Raw genomic sequence first — 18,112 nt, 5'->3', positions numbered from 1 at the left:
AAACTCAGATCTTGGCCTGGGATGGAGGCTCCAGAAACGACGTGACCTAGGATTCACCTAAAGGTAATTTGAAGGGAGCGACCAGCTCAGATGAGGGGGAAACAGACAAGAACAAGAAAAGGAGACAGAGAGAAAAAGCAAAAAACCTTGAATGTGGGCTTCCCAGGTGGTGCTAATGGTAAAGAACCCACCTGCCAATGCAGGAGACACAAGAGATGTAGGTTCCATTCCTGGGTGGAGAAGATCCCCTGGAGGAGGGCACGGCTACCCACTCCAGTATTCTTACCTGGGGGAATCCCATGGACAGAGGAGGCTGGCAGGCTACAGCCCACAGGGTCACAAAGAGTCAGGCACGACTGAGGCGACTGAACACACACGTACGTGAGGCTGAGGGCGTCACGGAAGTGCAGGCAGGCCTTCCTTGGTTCAGTGCCCCTGTCCATGAACCTGATGGCACCGTGTGGCTTTGGAGGAGTCTCCAGAGAAAGGGTGGAGCTGGGACTGACAAGGGGGCTCCACGGGCTTGGACCAGGAGATCCTGGCTCAGCTCTAGAAGGACAGTCTCCCAGAAGTATAGGAAGGCAGTAGTGACAAGCCCAGGGCCGTGGACCTCCAGGCTATTCACCCATTCGGTGGCAAGTGGACATGGACATTCCCCCTACCTGTGATTTGGGGGCCCTTTAACAGAGCAATGACAATTCTAATCCAACCTCATCAACACTGTGACAGCTGTTTGGGGAGACACAGAAGCCCCAAGGTGGACAGAAGCTCGAAACTGGGGATCAGAGTGGGGTGGGAGAGCGGGCAGGAAGGAACCTGAGCAGGGCACCTGGGATCAAGCCTGCTGTTTGCCTCTCTCTCATCTTCCAGCCTCCTCTCAGCAAGGGCTCTTTCTTCATTTTCTGCATACGGGCACGCCTGGGCCACCAAGGGGCAGATGTGCCCTGCACCTGGACTCCCTTTGGGTGAAGAGGGACCTGACTCCCCATCACAGACAAAAGCAGCCGTGGCCCAGAAGTTCGGGGACACCCCCCCCCGCCCCCCCGCCATGCACCCTTCAAAGGAGGCCGAGGCCACATTCTCCTTTGTCCGCCTGTCGCCTGTGGCTCTGCCTCTGTCCTCTGTCTCTCTGCCTCTGGGTCCGGGTCTCTGGCTCTACCCCTTGACTGTCCCCCTCCGCACCTTCTTAACCTCTTGCCCCCCGCCCGCTCCCGCTCGGTCTGCCAGCTCCTGCCCCTCCCTCTCTCCCGCCCCCCGCGGCGGAGGGTCGGCAGGGGGCGCTGCGGGGCGGCCTCGGCGGCCCGGGGAGGCGGGGCGGGCGGCGGCCGCGTCGGGACCCGCCGCGATGGGACCGGAGGCGGCGCGGGCGGCGGCGGCGGCGCAGACAAAGGCGCGGGCGGCGCGGAGGGCGGCGCGGAGGGCGCGGGCCCCGGAGCCAGCGAGCGAGCGGGCCGCCGGGCTGCGCGGAGTCGGCGCCGCGGGGCGGCACCCGTCTCGCGCCCGGACACTTGCGGGGCGCCGAGCCGGCAGGGTGAGCCCGGCCAACCGAGCCAGCGCTGGGGGTGCGGGGGGACCCGAAGTTCGAGAGCCCCGGAGAGGGTGCTGGGGGGATCGCCGAAGTTCGGGATACGGAGGCTGGGGGCGGCTGGGGGAGCCCCGGAGTGCCAGAGCTTGAGAGGGCAGGGGACCCCGAAGTTCCGGAGTCGGGGTCAGGGAGGGGACATTGGGAGGGGGTCCCGAAGTTCCGGCCCCGTCGTTGGAGAAGGCTGTGAAGGTGTCTCCGAAGTTCCGGACCCGGGGTGGAGGGGCGACCCGAGGGAACCCCGAAATTCCCGACCTGCGGATGGAAGGGTGGCAGGGGTCCCCGAAGTTCAGGAGTCAGGGACAGCGCGAAGGATCCCCTGAGTTCTGGACCTGCGGTTGCGGGAGGTAGACAACGTGCCCCCGAAGTTCTGGACCCGGAGTGTTGGAGGGCCGTGGCAAGGGATCTTGGAAGTTCCAGGGCTGGGGGCGACACTTCCCGAAGTTGGGGCGTCCTGGTCCTGACGCGGGTGGGGTCTTGATCCCGAATGAATATCCGATCCCCTGGACTGGGGCTCGTAGGATGGGGCTTCGACCACTGAACGCAGTGTTGGATCCCGGACACCGGGCGGGGTCGGGCTCCCCTTGGGGAGCCCCGCGGCCGGCGGCGTCCGAGGCGCATGACTAGTTGGTGAGTAACTTTCCCCAGTGCAGCAAGTCGCGGCAGGAGCGTCCGGACGGGCAGGAGGGACCTGAGTGTCTGAGACCCCTGCGTCCCCGGAACCCCGGCTCGACCCGGGACCCACCCCCAAGGCCGGCCAAAGTCACCGCCCCTCCCCCACCCCGAGCTCCGGTTTCAGACCCTGTGACCAGGACAGCAGCTGCCCAGGAAGGAGAGGGTGCACTCCCCCCTCTGACCACGGGGGCTACGGAGTCCGGGCCTCCCTTCCCTCGGTCTGCCTGCCCTCCCTCGGGTCTCTCCACACGTACTGGGACTCAGTGGTGATGGCTGGCCACCACAGTGGGCCTGTTCAGTGCATCTTGTCTTTTTAACTAGGCTGCAGGCTCCCTGGGGATTTTTGGACTTTGACTGCAAGGTGGGCCTCTGCTCTAGAGTGGAAGCTGAGGGGTTTCTTTGCGGGTCCCGTGGGGGATGGGTCTCCCAGTAGGCACCCGGTAGCGCCCCACTCTTTTGATGGAGGCCCTCCTTTGAAGAGTGATGGATGAATGTCAGAAGGTACTGAACAGGAATTGGCCTTGGCCTCCTCGGCCCAGCCCAGAGATAGAGAAGACTTCACTGGGAGTCCTGTAAGCAGGAAGATGTGAGATTTATGCTGGGGATGTCAGGTGCCACCTGGCTCCTGTCAGAGGCCATCTCCATCTGGAGGATGTTCCTGCAACACTCAGGACAGGAGATGGCCACTGGTGGCCCAGATGGTAAAGAGTCTTCCTGCAATGCAGGAGACCCAGGTTTGATCTCTGGATTGGGAAGATCCCCTGAAGAAGGGAATGGCTACCCACTCCAGTATTGTTGCCTGGAGACTTCCACGGACGGAAGAGCCTGGAGGGCGACATTCCCTTCACTTTTGGATCGAAATTCTGTGAATGGCGTACTTGGGGTTGGACGTGCTTGGCCTCCCTCATCCTGGCCTGGGGGACACTCACAAACCCCCTCTCCCTCCAGAGGCCAAACCAGCAGTTCCTACCGTCCCACTGGCTGCCGCTTGGAGCCCACCCAGACCAGCCTGACCAATGTCCACAGCCAGGTGAGCCCCTGCTTCTGCCAGCTTGACCCCGAGCCCCAGGGTGGGTGTGTTTGGCCCCCACTGAGCACCCTCTCCCCACACAGGGAGCAGCCCATCTTCAGCACACGGGCACACGTGTTCCAGATCGACCCGGCCACCAAGCGGAACTGGATCCCTGCGGGCAAACACGCACTCACTGTTTCCTACTTTTACGATGCCACCCGCAATGTCTACCGAATCATCAGCCTTGGGGGAGCCAAGGTCCTGGTGGGGCCTGGGTGGGGTGGCAGGTACCAAGGATCCCAGGGACAGGACTGGGTCCATTTACTGCCTTGCTGTGTGCCTTGGGGGCCAGGGGATACTCTGAATTTTTCTGGGTCTCCGTCTTCCTCCTGAAATGGCTCAAGCCAAGTGGTGCTAGTGGTAAAGAATCCACCTGCCAATGCAGGAGACGTGAGAGACATACGTTTGATCCCTGGGTCAGGAAGATCCCCTGGAGGAGGGCATGGCAACCCACTCCCATTCTCTTGCCTGGAGAATCCCATGGAGAGAGGAGCCTGGTGGGCTACAGTTCATAGAACTGCAAAGAGTCGGACAGGACTAAAGCGACTTAGCACAGAAGGATTAATACAAGGGGATTTTCTCTGGGGGTTTCCTATTGATTATTACCAGTTCCATCACCCATGAACTTTTCTCCCCAACCCACCTTCCCTCAGGCCATCATCAACAGCACTGTCACTCCCAACATGACCTTTACCAAAACCTCCCAGAAGTTTGGACAGTGGGCGGACAGTCGCGCCAACACTGTCTATGGTCTTGGCTTTGCTTCTGAACAGCATCTGACTCAGGTGGGCCTATGGGGGTACATGGTGGGAGGAGCAGGGCGGGGGTTGGGTCTTATCTTGTATGTACCGGGGGACCCTGGACAGCTGCTGGGCCTCCATCTTCCCAGCTACAGAATGGGCATACAGAATCGGACCAGCCTGCAGCCACTTCCCACTTCTCTGGTCCACATCCCAGCTCAGTTGGCCACCTGCTTTGATTTTGAACACACCCTGCTCCTCTCTGGGTGCCTTTGATGGGCTGAGTGCTTCCCCACATCCCTGGCACTACCTTCATTACCACCTCCCTCCACCCTCTGCTGTTTCTAGAATTCAGCATTGTCTTATTAATTGTTTCCCTGTATGGTTCATGTTCTCTGAGATGCTTTTATTCTCTTTTCTTCTAGAAGCATTAGTTTCCCTTTCAAATTTAGATCTTGAATTAATTTCTGCGGGCGGTATAAAGTAGGAGTATTTTTTTTCACATATGAGTATTCAGTTGCTCTTCGGACTTTTTTTTTTGGCCACGCCATGTGGCATATGGGATCTTTGTTCCCCAACTGAGGATTGCACCCCTTGCACTGGAGTGTGGAGTCTTAACCATTGGACCACCAGAGAAATCCTGGAACAGTTTTTGAAAACACTAGCTACCCCTAATATCCCCAATGAATTGCACTGGACGCTTTGCAAAAACCAAGGGGTTGTATATCTGTAAATATTTTAAAAATTACTTCCAAGGTAAGAAAATTGGGGGGGCTTCCTTGGTGGCTCAGTGGTAAAGACTCCACCTGCCAATGCAGGGGAAACAGGTTCAATCCCTGGACCAGGAAGATGTTAGATGCTGCGGAGCAATGAAGCCCGTGTGCCTTAACTGTGGGTCAGGTGCTCTAGAGCCCAGGAGCTGCAACTGCAGAGCCCACGGGCCCTAGAGCCTGTGCTCTGCAACAAGAGAAGCTGTGATGGGAAGCCTGTGCACCACAGCTAGAGAGGAGCCCTTGCTCGTTGCAACCAGAGAAAAGCCCAAGCAGCAATGAAGACCTAGTACAACCGAAAATAAATACATACATCAACAATTTTTTTAAAAAAAGGTTCCCTGGTGGCCTAGTGGTTAGGATTCCAGGCTTTCATTGCCATGGTCCAGGTTCAATCCCTGGTCAGGGAACTGAGATCCCACAATCCGCTTGGTGCAGCCAAAAATAAATAAATAAAATGAAAAAAAAAAAGTGTATCCTACTCTAGCTGGAAAACAGGTATGGGAGATTAATGTAAACTATAACAAAACTGAGAACAGGGTGGCTACTCTCCCACTGGCTGCAGGTGCCTGTCAGAGGCTCCAAGTCCAAGGTCTGCTTTTTCTTTGTCACAAAGGATATTCACAAAGGATATTCACAAGCATCCCAGGCATGAAAGACAGATTAGCACCCACCTGGGCTCTCCTTGCTGAGATAAGCTGATTGGGAGGGAAAGGGGCTCTCTTTCTCAAGGTGGTCTCTGTGAACATCCCACCCCTGCCCTCTAGCCTGATACCCACTCTGCCCCTTGGGCATCATTTTCCAGGCCTTCTTCCCTCTCTTCCAAAGAGACAGGGCTGGTGCTGGGTGGGAGTAGTGTGGTGGGGCCCTGGTGGAGGGAGCTGGGAGTTTGTTGACTGTCTGTTCCTATCCCTCATCCCTCAGTTTGCTGAGAAGTTCCAGGAAGTGAAGGAAGCAGCAAGGCTGGCACGGGAGAAATCTCAGGATGGGGGAGAACTCACCAGTCCAGCTCTGGGGCTCGCTGCCCACCAGGTCAGCACTCCTTGTCCCAGGAACTCAACTGCTATGGAGCGGGGGGTCTAAACGCTATGCCGGTGCTCAGGACCAAATGCTTACTGATGATGTAAAACTAGATCCATGGCAGGGACCATGGAAAAGAGTTGTGGGTGCCATGGGAGCATGTCATAGTCCTGTCTGAAAGTTAGATAAAAGAAGGCCAGAAAACTAGCTCACACGGCAGAGTTGAAATGCGAAAGTTGAAATGGCTAAGTAGTGGTGCGTGCTTGCATACTGTCGCTTCAGTTGTGTCCAACTCATTGTGACCCTATGAACTGGAGAACTGCCAGGCTTCTCTGTCCGTGGGATTCTTCAGGCAAGAATACCAGAGTGGTTTGCCATGCCCTCCTCCAGGGGATCTTCCCATAGCCCAGGGATATCGAACCTGCATCTCTTATGTCGCCTGCATTGGCAGGCAGGCTCTTTACCACTGAGCCACCTGGGAAGACCTAAGTAGTGGGGTGGGGTAAAACACTGTCCCTGAGCATTTCCCCCACTAACTTATTCAACGCCATTCATTGACCACCTACTGTGTGCCAGACACAGGACCGGGCACAGGGCTTAAGAAGATAAATAAGTAGGCTGGTCCCTGCCCTCAGGACTGTGGTCCAGGCACCAGGTGGATTCATGATGAACTCAGCCTAATGGAGTAGGTTTCCTGTAGGAATTTTAAATAGCTGTTGAAATTTGGCCCCAGGAAAGGTCATTGCGGTGACAGAATAGCACCGAGGCTTCAGATTGCTGCCCGATTTGCAGATTATGAGTATCTATCTCCCTGGGTTTAGGCTAGCCTGCATTAGGTTTGTTGCTGTTGGGTTGGTGAGAGCCCAGCAGGCAAGGAGGCGGGACAGGGCGCCAAAATACAGCCCAGGGGCCATGTGGGGGCCATGGATGGTGGGTGAGGAGGGGAGAGGAACGATTGGATCCCAGTGCTGGGAAGGCCTCCTGCCCCCTCTCAGTCATGACCGCTGACATCAGCCCTGACCCCAACCATGACCTAACTGGCCCTTAACTGAAGCCACGCCCTTCTGTGACTTCACTTCTATCCATGCCCTTAGGTGCCTCCAAGCCCCCTCGTCAGCGCCAATGGCCCGGGCGATGAGAAGCTATTCCGCAGCCAGAGCGCGGATGCTCCGGGCCCGGCTGAACGCGAGCGGCTCAAAAAGATGCTGTCCGAAGGGTGAGGGGGTAGCGCAGGGTACAGGGGCGTGACAGGACGAAAGGTGGGGGAGGCGAGGAGAGGTTCTCAGAAACTGCTTGGACTCGTTCAAGTGGCGGAATCTGACAGTGGATCCACGCCTGGGATCCCAGTACAGGCCTCGGTTGGAGAGGAGACACCCAGATTACGCCCCTTCCAGAGCCGACCCCGCTTGCCTCATCCATTCCTTGGGGCTAACCCTGGCCCGTCCACACCTCCCCCAGCTAATTCTAAACCCACGCGTGCCTCCCCACCACCCGGTTCAGTCCACATCCCATGGGTTGATGTGCTTGCCATACGGACTGTGTCTCGTGGAAAGGACACAGAAGGGCCTACTCTGACCCCACCTCCCGGGAAGACCCCGCCTCCCCGGGACGTCCCCACCCGCTTGTCTCGGGGTCCCTTGACCCCGCCCACAGCCCCGCCCCGGCCCAGCCCCGCCCTCGCCCCGCCCCCGGCCCAGTGAGGCCCCGCCCTGCCCTCTGCCGACTCGGACTCCGATTCCGGCGCTCTCGCAGCTCCGTGGGCGAGGTGCAATGGGAGGCCGAGTTCTTCGCGCTGCAGGACAGTAACAACAAGTTGGCGGGCGCCCTGCGAGAGGCCAACGCGGCCGCCGCCCAGTGGAGGCAGCAGCTGGAGGCCCAGCGCGCAGAGGCTGAGAGGCTGCGGCAGCGGGTGAGGAAGCCTCACCCTCCCAAAGACCCCAAGTGGCCCAAGGGTCACTGTGAAGGCCCTGCCTCCTATCTGTCCTGGGTTCAACTGACTGGATCTGTGATCTCGGCAGGTCATTTCCCAGTGTCTTAGTTTCTTGCTCTGTAGTATGGGTCTGAAGTAATGTCGGCCACAGAGGGTTGTCAGACCCTAGAGTCTACCTGCCAGATGTTAGGTAGTGGCCCGGATGTGAAGGGATGAATTCCGTCATGGGCTTGACTGACCAGGAGGCGTATCCCTGGGGTCAGGAGGGTACAGACTGGGCCATCAGGGACTGACCTTCCTGTCTGCACAGGTGGCTGAGCTGGAAGCCCAGGCTGCCACCGAGCCACCTGCAGTCGGTGAGAAGGAGGGACCCAGCCAGTCATTGGAGCAGCTGGAGGCACTAGTGCAAACTAAAGACCAGGTGTGTGAACACATCTGTATGCACGTGTGTTTCCTTGGGCCTTGCCTTCCTTGATCTCCCACAGGGGAGCCAAGGACCTCAGAACAGATTCTGGGAACTTTTCCACTAGGAGATCCAGACTCTGAGGAGCCAGACTAGTGGGTCCCGGGAGGCTGCAGACACCACTGAACGTGAGGAGACACAGCAGAAGGTGCAGGTAGGTGTGGTTTCTGTGGGGTGTGTGGGGGCGGTGACTACCCATGGCAGCCAGCCCCTGGTATGGAACGGACATGATCTTCCCTTCCCACGGGTTCTGGGCAGCCGTGTGCCTCCCCGAACCTCCGTTTCTTCACCTATAAATGGAGTCAGGAAGACATCTAAGGTTGTGGAGGATTCTGATGACCAGGTGCATGGAAAGACTGAGTGAGATGATGGTTATTAGGACAATGTTTCATCTTCCATTCATTCAACAAGCAGTTTCTGAGTCTCTGTTGAATTTCCATTCTTGACCTCTATCAAGTCCTCACACATCCCCATCTGAGGCCAGAAGCTTGCATTTGTACCCTGCTGTGGCTGGCCTGGCTTTCACTGAAGACTTTATCTGAGGAACGTTCATAGGGGCATGTCCTGTGAGTCCAGCAGGTGGAGAAGTTAAAGGATCTGGTGCCCCCAAAGAGAGTATTTGAGGGAATGCTCCCTGTTGTCTCCTGGGCAGCGTGCGCAGCAAATGCAAAGACCCTGAGGTGGGGAGAAAGTATTCAAGGAACCACAAGGAAGCCAGAAAGGCTGAGCAGGAATGAACAAGGAGAGGAGGGAGGGGTCTGAATTTCATTCCCAAAACAGTGGGTGACAGGAGGATTTTGAGGAGGAATGTGGTCAGTTCAAATTGGCTGGGGGACCAGGGAGTGTCTTGGGTACAGTTAGCTGGGAGAAAGCCATCAGACAGGGAGGGTTTGACCCAGAGTGGGGGCTGTGGTCCCCAGCACCCGCTTTGAGATGCTGGACCCTTGAGACTTGCTGGGGCCCCCAACACCGCCTACCCTCTCCCTGTAGGACCTGGAAACCCGAAACGCAGAGCTGGAGCACCAGCTGCGGGCCACGGAGCGCAGCCTGGAGGAGGCGCGGGTCGAGCGGGAGAGGGCACGGGCCGAGGTGGGCCGGGCTGCTCAGCTGCTGGACGTCAGGCTGTTTGAGCTGAGCGAGCTGCGAGAGGGGTTGGCCCGCCTGGCCGAGGGCGCGCCCTGATTCCAGGCTCCAGGTCTGCATAAAGGAAGGGGCCTGTGGGAGCTGGTTTTACACGAACGACTCCTGCCTGGGGCACAGGCCAGGCCGCAGGCGGCACGGTGAGCCAAGCCCCCTGGCAGGGACTGGGGCCCAACTCAGCCTGGAGAGGGCTTGTCCACAGGACTCCAGCCAGCCCTGGCTGTTCACAGCTCAGAGGCTGTTTTTGAGCTTTTCATTGTGTAGAATTTCTAGACTTCCCAGGGTGCGTGCTGGTGCCCAAATTACATTTCTAAGTGTGGCTGTGTGTGTGTGGTATCTGAGCAGCCCGGGTATACCTAACCACCATCACTGGACCCTCTGTCCATCTGCCCTGTCTGTGTAGGGTTTGGTAAGCCACCTGGAGGGTGAGGTTCAGAAAGCCTGAGGGAGCATGTCTAGGACACATGGCTCTGCTTCCCCATCTCCTTAAGCCCTGCCCATGCTGTCTGGACCAGTTTGGACTAACGTGGACTCTGATTAATCCCCCCACTTTCACTTCACTCTGGCCACAAACCCCAAATACGACCAAGTGGGCAAGTGGGGAAGCTCCTAGAATGTGGCTGTGTTCACTAGGCATGGAAACAATCTCTCCAAAACATCATGTTTACATCTGGATAGTAGAGTGGTTGCTATACCCATTTTCCAGATGAGGAAACTGAGGCCCATATAAGGGACTTCACCCACCCAAGGTCACTCAGCTGGAATGGTCAACACTACAGTCCAAAGCTTTGGGCCGGGCCCAACAGGAAAGAACTAGTGGGTGGGGTGGCAACATGATGTTCCAGGGGACTTGAGAAGTACAGGCAGCCACACCTTCTCCTCGCTGCCCCTGCTCCCCAGAGTCAGACTGCAGAAGTTAAAAGACTCATTTATTAAGCACCTCCTGCAAGTGACACACCTTTGCTTATTGCACATCCAGGGTGACCCTGGGCTGGGGTCACTGTACCCCAGGGGGACTGGGGCCCAACCTCATAGCCAGTGTTTCTTCTTCCTCAGCAGCCCACCTCTTGGCTGAGGCTCTGAAAAGGGGCCACCAGAGGCTGCAAGGTGGAGGGCTGTACCCTGTACAATGTGAGTCTCAACGGGCTCTGCTGAGAGGCACTGGGCAGGCTGGGAGAGGGTTCTGTCCTTAGGGGAGGGTGCTCCAACCCTCACCTTGATGAAGGAGTCCCAGGCTGGGCAAGTGGGTGCTGTGTGGAACTCAGGCTGGACCCTGAGTGGGTGCTGGGGACAAGGAAGGCTCAGGCCGGGCCCTGGGTGGGCGCCCCCTGCGGTCAGCCCTGCTGGCCTTCTGCCGCTGCAGTGTCTGCTCCACTTTCTCCTTGAAGCGCCGGTTCTTCTGCTTGATCTTGGCCAGCTCGGCCTTGCGCTTTGCCTCCAGGTCAGGGTCCTGGCACAGGCAGGACCAGAAGGTGGCTGAGCTGAGCGTCCTCCCTGGGAACCCTTGCGCCCTGCCCCTACCACAGACGGCTCAACCAGCCCTCACCTTCCCCTCCAGAATCATCTGCTTCCGCTTGTTAATCTCCTTCTTTTCATCGAAGTTGGCTGCCTCCAGTTTCTGGGTGTGGCGGGGGCGGGGAAAGGAGTAGGGGGAGGGAGAGGCCATCACGGGGGGTTGCTACCTTCAAGGAAGCACCCTGGGTCCCCGAGGATGAGCCCTTCCCCGACACTCACAATCTCACACTCCCTCCGCACCACGTTGACCTGTGTGAGGATCTGTAGGACCTGGGCTTCCTCCACTGGGAACTCTTCCAGCTTCTTCTCTGTGGGGACAGCAGGGGCCTGGGGTTGGGAGGGGGTGGGGAAGGGCAGGCACCACAGGGAGACATCTCCCTGTGTAGTTCTCCATGCGGCAGGGCATGCAAGGCCACACAGAGGCCTATCGGATAAAGATCAGGTGGGCAGCAGCTAGGTACAGATGGCTCTCTTTTTCTGGTTGTTAACAACACTATGAATTTGATTAGGAGTTTTTTTTTTTTCTGAAAACAGTGTCCATTAAAGTCAAGACGTTTCTGAATCTCAGGACAGTCTGTGCAGTGGTTGGAGATGCCCCAGAGCTTCTCGGTCTTGGATATACATTAAACCACCCAAGGGGACTTTTAAAAACATGCCTAGGCCACAGCCCTGGGGCTTCTGACTCATCAGCAGGGACCACCCACACACTGTGGTCTGAGAAACCAAAGTCCCTTCCCATCAGATATGGCTTTCGGCTGCTGGAGGCCATGACTGGGTTTCTGCTTCAATAGCTGGGCCAAAGAAACTTCTATGAGGGTTGCACAGGAAGGAAAGTGCAGTTTAAGCCTCCTCACACGAGCAGACAGGCAGGCACTGACAGGGCGCGTGGACATCTCACCCGGAGGCACCACCCTCCCTTGCCCCCACTCACTGATCTGCTCCTCGATGGCGTGGACCAGGTGGATGTCATACTGCGTCACCAGTGTGATGGCCTGTCCCTGCCGCCCTGTGGGGACACACCCAGGGTGTGTGCTGGAGGCCAGGAGAAGGGGCCGACACAAGCAGGTCCTGACCGCTAGGCAGCTCAGAGCTCCACTTGATCAAGGGGAACTGTACAGGAGCTCAGTGGGTGGAGGAATGAGTGGAGGCGAAGGAAGCTTAGAGCGTCAGGTCTCAGCCCCGTGCTTGACCTCTGTGTGGTAGGCAGGTCTGTCCCAGGGGAGCAGCAGGACTCCAGGGAGAGGCAGCTCTCATGCCAGCTTGGCCTTAATCAGGGGCCAGTCATGTGGCTGATTTCCCTTTTCGTTATGGCTGCCAGGGAGCTAAAGCCCAGTTGTCAGCAGGAAGCCCAGACAGGCTTCAGCTCCGATCTCTACATGCCACCGTCTCTGTTCCTGGTTTCCATGAGACAATGCCCTAGAACAGCCCTGGGAGATGACCATGCCTGAGACCCTCAGAGCGGCCCCAAACAAGCGTCACATTCTTGTTAGCCATTGTTGGATGAGGCGGTGGGGGCCCAGAGAGCTGATGTGACCGACCTGAGGCCACAGTGCAGGAGAGAAGGGCCAGACCCAGTCTGGCCCCAGAAACCACGGCTCTGTCCACTCCAGGTGTGAGAAAATCTCCCAGACTCTGTGCCCCTTCCGGGTGGGGCGGGGGAGCAGACACAGGGCTCCTACCGGGAGTCACAGCAAGTGGTTGAACTTGGACGCCAAATCCCACAGGGCAGCATCTTACCCATCAGGACCCGTACACCTGCTTGCTGCTGGGCTAGGACGGCCAGCCCTGACAGGTGAAGGGGGCTCGGGTGAGGCAAGAGGTAGTGGTGGGGAGGGGGTTGTGTGTGCCGTGTCCCCAGGGGACAGCTCAGTGCTGCCTGGGTCATGTGGAGAAGACACAGCACCCTCACCTATGTCTTTTTGTTTGTTTGTTTTGGGGGGTTTTTTGGCCATGGCGTGCGGGATCTTCCCCAACAAGGGATCAAACCTGGGCCCCCTGCATGGGTAGCGCAGAGTCTGAAACACTGGATCGCCAGGGAAGTCCCCACCTATGGTTCTCAAAGGAGGATTCCCCCTGCTTGCAAACACTACCTCTAGCATCTCCCACCTGCAGCCTGTGGCCCTCCCATGCCCCACCAGCTCGTGGCTGGCTCTGCATGCTGTGGGCAGGCAGGAAGGAGGGTACCCAAAGGCTGCCCGCGCTGTCTGCTCACCTGCACGGGCTGTCCGGCCGACTCGGTGGATGTAGATCTTTGGGAGTCCAGGCGTGTTGTGGTTGATGACCACCTGCACAGTGGGAATGTCCAGGCCCCTGGAGGCAGAGGTCAGTCAGCGCCTTTGTCCACGTCGGGAAACTGAGGTTTGGACTCACCCAAGGTTACTCAGTGGTGAAGCCGGGGCTGCCTAAAGCCAGCCTCCCTCTCTGGCCCTTTTGTGAGGGCCACCATGGGGGAGGGAGCACCCTGGAGCCGCTCACCGGGAGGCCACATCTGTAGCGATCAGGATCCGGTAGATGCTGGACTTGAACTTGGCCAGGGCAGCGAAGCGTTCTTTCTGTGCCAAATTGGGAGACAATTGGGGCGGGGGGTGTCAGGTAGCATCCCAAGAAATGTTTCAGAGTTTATGCTCACTATGTGAGGCCCAGGGACACGCACGGCAGAGGCCAGGACGGTCTCTGCCCTCAAGGGGCTCACAGTCCAGCGAGGGAGATGACCTTGAGGAGGCCAGAATGGGGCAGATGGGGGGGCAGGAAGAGTGTTCCAGGCAGAGGAGAGGGCCTGAGCAAAAGCCCTGGGGCCAGGAGGAGTCCCCAGGGGAGGGCTCTGGGTGGCCGCCTGGCACCTCACCTGTTTCATCATGGAGTGCAGAGCCACGGTGGGGAAGTTGAACTTGCGTAGCATCATGCATAGGATCTGGCAGGTCCTGGTGGGAAGGACAGGCTGTCGGTCCATCTAGTGCTGGGGTCCTGGGAAGGTGCTCTGCCCCCGCCTCCCCACCCCGAGGCCCCTAGCAGTGGCCCTGCGTGACTGGGGAAGGAGAAGCAGGGGTGCTGCGTCCTGCCTGCTGACCCCTTTCCTGGCCTAAGCCAACAAGAGAGTGCTCTACGGCCAGCCTTTTCTCTTCTGGTAGCCCAAGAAATTCTTGGGGGGCAGCAGTCAGGAGGTCTCCTCCATGTGCTGTGGGCTGCCCTTCTACGTGGGCTCAGGCTAGACCAGCCTACAGCTCCCTGATGCTCTCCCCAAATATGTCAAAGGAGTTTGAAACCCCTGGGTCTGTAGAGAGGACAGCCATGGGGGTGAAGTGCTGGGCCTCAGTGACCCCTGAGACCACAGCGAACTGGCTGCTCCAAGGCCTTCCCAGCTGCTGCAGGGGTCTCCTGGGGCCCAAGGCCCTCAGCTCTTCCAGTTAAGGGCAGGTCTGAAAAAGTGAAAGTGTTAGTCTCTCAGTCTTGCAACCCCATGAACTGTAGCCCACCAGGCTCCCCTGTCCATGGAATTCTCCAAGCAAGAATACTCGAGTGGGTTGCCATTCCCTTCTCAAGGGGATCTTGCAAACTCAGGGACTGAACCTGGGTCTCCTGCATTGCAGGCAGATTCTTTACCATCTGAGCCACTAGGAAAGGGCAGGTCTGAGGACCCCCAAATCCTGGCTCTGTCTGTCTTCATGGGGGTGACCTTATTAGCAAACTGCTTGACCTCTCTGAGCCTCCTTGAGTGAATCCTCTGAAACTGATGGTCGGAGCAGAGGCCCTGGAGTGCCAAGACTGGCCGTGTGCCTGACACCTCCATCCTCAGACCACCTGCTGGACCTCCATGAGGCGCAGGGGGAGGGATGCCCGGGGGACGGGAGCGGCAGGCCCGCCCATGCTCACTTGCACGTGTTGGTGAAGATGATGATAGACCAGTCCTCATGCTCGTCCTGGAAGTTCTGGATCAGGTGGACCAGGTAGGCATCCTTGACCTTCTCAGGCACTAGCAGGTAGCGCTGGTCCAGCTGTTCTACAGTGCGCACCCTGGGCACGGGCAGATTTGTTTCCCCTTCTGTTGAATGAGGTCACTGCCCACCCCGCCCATGGTCAGTGACCTCTGTTGGGACACCCCCGCCTCCCACCAGAAAGTAGCTATGGACTCACGGGGCCTGAGCCTCCCAGAAGAAGGGCTGGTTGGTGGCCAGGCCCTGTAGCTCCCTCAGTGTGTCGGTCAGCGTGGCGCTGAAGAGCAGTGTCTGCCTGCGGGCGGGCACAGCTGCCAGGATGACCTCTAGGTCGACGGTGAAGTCAGTACAGCCCTGCTCCAACAGACGGTCTGCCTCATCCATCACCTGTAGCATCAGCCACAGCAGGCAGGGGGGTGGGGACCTGGGGTGAGGCTGCTGTCCAAGGCCTGACCACCAGCCCAGGGCCCACCTACCTCTTCCATGTGCCTCCTTCCTGGGCTCAGCCATATACCCTGGAGCACTCTCCCTTGAGGTCTTGGAGGCCTGCTCTCTTGCCTATCTCAGCTTCAACATTAACTCCTCAGAGAGGTCCTGTCCTCAACTAACTTTTAGTGTGTGCATGTACGCGTGCTCAGTTGTGTCCAACCCTTTGTAACCCCAAGGACTGCAGACCTCCGGCTTCTCTGTCCATGGGATTTTCCAGGCAAGAATACTGGAGTGGGTTGCCATTTCCTCCTCCAGGGAATTCTCCCCACCCAGGGATCGAACCCACATCTCCTACATTGGCAGGCGAACTCTTTACAACTGAGCCACCTGGGGAGCCCATCTTTTCTAGTACAGCCCCCCTTTTGTTGGTCCCTGAGATGTCATTGTCACCATTCCTAACTTGGTAATGGATGGCCTATGGGACACAGTTCCCAAATGGATGAATCAGGGCCCTAAGCTGACTCACCAAGAAGTGGATCTTCTTTATGCTGAAGGTGTTGGAGCTGCGGAGGTGGTCAGCCAGGCGCCCCGGTGTGGCAATGACTATGTGTGGTTTCCGGGAGAGCTCCAGCGCCTGGGCCACCATGTCTGTGGGTGGAATGCGAGAGGTGGGGCTAGGTAGATGGTCTGAAGCTGCAGCAGTCCCATGCCAAGAGCCTTCTAAGGTCCCCCCATACCCATGCCGCCGACGATGATGCAGTCTTTCAAGCCCAGAGGCTTTCCCAGGACCCGGAACTGCTCTGCGATCTGATAGGCCAGCTCCCTGTGGGCATGAAGGGGCCAGCCTGAGTCAGATAGGGGTTCTGTGCCTGCTTCTCATTCCCATCTCCATCAACAGGGCCTCCTGCCTGCATCTTTCCTGTTCACACAGCTCCATGGCTCCCAGTCCCCTTTGGACAAAGGTTCTGATACTGACCACTGGAAGCCCATTGTGGCTCCTGCCCTCTCACTAGGCTGGGTGCCCAAACAGAGTATGGCTTGTCCTCGGCCAGTCCCACCCAAACTGGCCTTTCCTCATCCCACACCCTCAGCAATGGCCTTGACACCAGTCATCAAAGCCACCCGCACCCCCCTGCTCCAAGGCTGGCCAGTGGGTCAGTGGCCAAGTCCCCTCCTCTCTGCCCCCAGCTCTGTCCAGGCCTTTCCTCTGCCCATATGCCTACTTCCTGGCCTTCCTGCTTGCCCTGAGTCAAGCCCTGTGCTCAGCACTTTTCACACACTGTCCTGCTAATTCTTCAGCACCTCTAAGGGTTGGGCTAATTTCTGTTTCCATTTTGCACACGTGGCAAGTGTCCTCAAAGCGGTACAGGCACGTGCCCAAGAGCACACAGCTGGTTAACCCGCCAGAGAGGCATGTGTCTGTGTTGGGGAGGGGTGGGACCCACCTGGTGGGTGTCAGGACAAGGCAGAAGATGCCATAGGGATCCTCAGACAGCTTCTGCAAGATGGGCAGGACAAACGCTGCTGTCTTGCCGCTGCCTGTCTTGGCACAGCCCAGGCAGTCCCGACCTGGGCACAGAACACAGCAGCGTCACAGGTGCAGACAGGTGTTCCGTCAGGCAGTTTACAGCAGCTGACAATTAACGAGCAATGACTATATGCTCAGGCTTCCCTGGTGACTCAGCGGTAGAGAATCCACCTGCTAGTGCAGGAGACATAGGTTCCATCCCTGGGTTGGGAAGATCCTCTGGAGAAGGAAATGGCAACCCACTCCAATACTCTTGCCTGGGAAATCCCATGGACAGAGGGGCCCGACATGCTACAGTTCACGGGGTCACAAAAGACTCTGGCATGACTTAGCAACTTAAAAATAATGACAAGAACTGTGTGCTCAGTACCAGCCTGTGCCCTTCCTGTTGAAGACATTATGACAACTTTCCATTTAGAGTAACTGACACATTTAAGGAGAGTGAGGCCGTTATCGTCCCCATTTAACAGAAGGGGAAACAGAGTCAAAGGTTTGCCCAGGACATACAGCCAGTAACAGCCTGGACTGGAACCCACATCCATTTGACCTGAGATACTACTAACCACACAATCTCATTTTGACTCCTTCCCTGGGATCAGAGCTTGGGAAACAGAATGTGCTCCTCAGTCCAGAAGGCCCTCCCCCAACCTGAATCCTATTCTCCCTACTGACTCTTCATCTCTGTTTATTTAATGCCTTAACTTGTCACATCCTAGGCTTCCTGAAGGTGTCTCTTTAATGGCAAAACTGGGCTGGACCAAAGGGGTGGAGAGAAGAGCAGTCTAGGGACCAGAGTCCTGGATTTACCAATAATCTTGACAACCTCAATTGCCATTTGTAAAATGAAGGTAGTAAAGCAAGTTCTACCGAATTTTCCCAGTACTATCTATTAGTTATTCATCAAACCCTCCCAGTGATGAGGCCACGAAAGTTTCAGAGATTATATCACTTGTGCAGGCGAGTCAGTCGTACAGCCTAAACACCAACATTACCTAGTCGTCCTCCGGAACCCAGGATCGCCCGTAAGGCCCAGGGCTGTCCCTTGCCTCACGGGACCCGCGTGGGCAAAAGCTAAAGAGAAGGCAAGAGAATCGACAATAGCGGGGAAGCCTCCTGGAGAGGCCAAGTCACACTCACCCTCCAGGATGGCGGGGATGCAGCCCAGCTGCACGGGCGTGGGCTGCTTCAAACCCATCTGCCGACACTGTTCCACGAGCCACGAAGACAGCCCGAGCTCCGCGAAGCCTGCCATCCTCGCAGCCAGGCCAGTGTGAGCGCTCGTGTGAATGGTGCTTCCGGCGCGTGTCGATAACGTC

At 57.5% G+C, this 18,112-nt stretch overlaps 2 protein-coding genes across 4 annotated transcripts; one reads left to right on the top strand and one right to left on the bottom strand.

Moving 5' to 3' along the window:
- Positions 1-1,328: 1,328 nt before the first annotated feature.
- Positions 1,329-9,711, top strand: HOMER3 (homer scaffold protein 3). 3 transcript variants are annotated; one of them, XM_055430753.2, is made up of 10 exons: positions 1,329-1,531; positions 3,206-3,287; positions 3,371-3,527; positions 3,983-4,114; positions 5,764-5,871; positions 6,954-7,075; positions 7,612-7,768; positions 8,100-8,210; positions 8,320-8,406; positions 9,243-9,711. In XM_055430753.2, the coding sequence occupies exons 2-10, from the start codon at positions 3,274-3,276 to the stop codon at positions 9,432-9,434; spliced, it is 1,080 nt and encodes a 359-aa protein (XP_055286728.1). In that variant the 5' UTR covers positions 1,329-1,531; positions 3,206-3,273; the 3' UTR covers positions 9,435-9,711. The 3 variants fall into 3 exon arrangements, with proteins under 3 accessions (XP_055286728.1, XP_055286730.1, XP_055286729.1); XM_055430755.2 differs by lacking the exon at positions 1,329-1,531 and adding an exon at positions 1,645-2,212; XM_055430754.2 differs by lacking the exon at positions 1,329-1,531 and adding an exon at positions 2,244-2,618.
- Positions 9,712-10,304: 593 nt separating this feature from the next.
- DDX49 (DEAD-box helicase 49) lies at positions 10,305-18,105 on the bottom strand. The gene is made up of 13 exons (XM_055430747.2): positions 17,934-18,105; positions 16,714-16,837; positions 16,006-16,091; positions 15,795-15,916; positions 15,039-15,226; positions 14,778-14,918; positions 13,753-13,828; positions 13,383-13,459; positions 13,120-13,217; positions 11,839-11,913; positions 11,127-11,215; positions 10,939-11,010; positions 10,305-10,842 (listed from the first exon to the last, which is right to left on the bottom strand). The coding sequence occupies exons 1-13, from the start codon at positions 18,046-18,048 to the stop codon at positions 10,654-10,656; spliced, it is 1,452 nt and encodes a 483-aa protein (XP_055286722.1). The 5' UTR covers positions 18,049-18,105; the 3' UTR covers positions 10,305-10,653.
- Positions 18,106-18,112: the final 7 nt, after the last annotated feature.

This window comes from Moschus berezovskii, chromosome 8, assembly GCF_049115385.1.
Source record: "Moschus berezovskii isolate FMDL1 chromosome 8, NW_MosBer_1.0, whole genome shotgun sequence".
Classification (NCBI taxonomy): domain Eukaryota; kingdom Metazoa; phylum Chordata; class Mammalia; order Artiodactyla; family Moschidae; genus Moschus; species Moschus berezovskii.
Note: the sequence above shows the minus strand (reverse complement) of the source record. Positions and strands in the feature narration are given on the sequence as shown.

Excerpts from the sequence above, each read along its gene's own strand:
- HOMER3 (XM_055430753.2), top strand. Across the intron at positions 3,528-3,982 it reads TCAGCCTTGGGGGAGCCAAG|GCCATCATCAACAGCACTGT; the intron begins GTCCTGGTGGGG and ends ACCTTCCCTCAG. Across the intron at positions 8,211-8,319 it reads TAGTGCAAACTAAAGACCAG|GAGATCCAGACTCTGAGGAG; the intron begins GTGTGTGAACAC and ends CTTTTCCACTAG.
- DDX49 (XM_055430747.2), bottom strand. The coding sequence starts at position 18,048 with ATGGCAGGCTTCGCGGAGCTCGGGCTGTCTTCGTGGCTCGTGGAACAG. Across the intron at positions 13,460-13,752 it reads TGCACTCCATGATGAAACAG|AAAGAACGCTTCGCTGCCCT; the intron begins GTGAGGTGCCAG and ends AATTTGGCACAG. Across the intron at positions 10,843-10,938 it reads AGATGATTCTGGAGGGGAAG|GACCCTGACCTGGAGGCAAA; the intron begins GTGAGGGCTGGT and ends TGCCTGTGCCAG.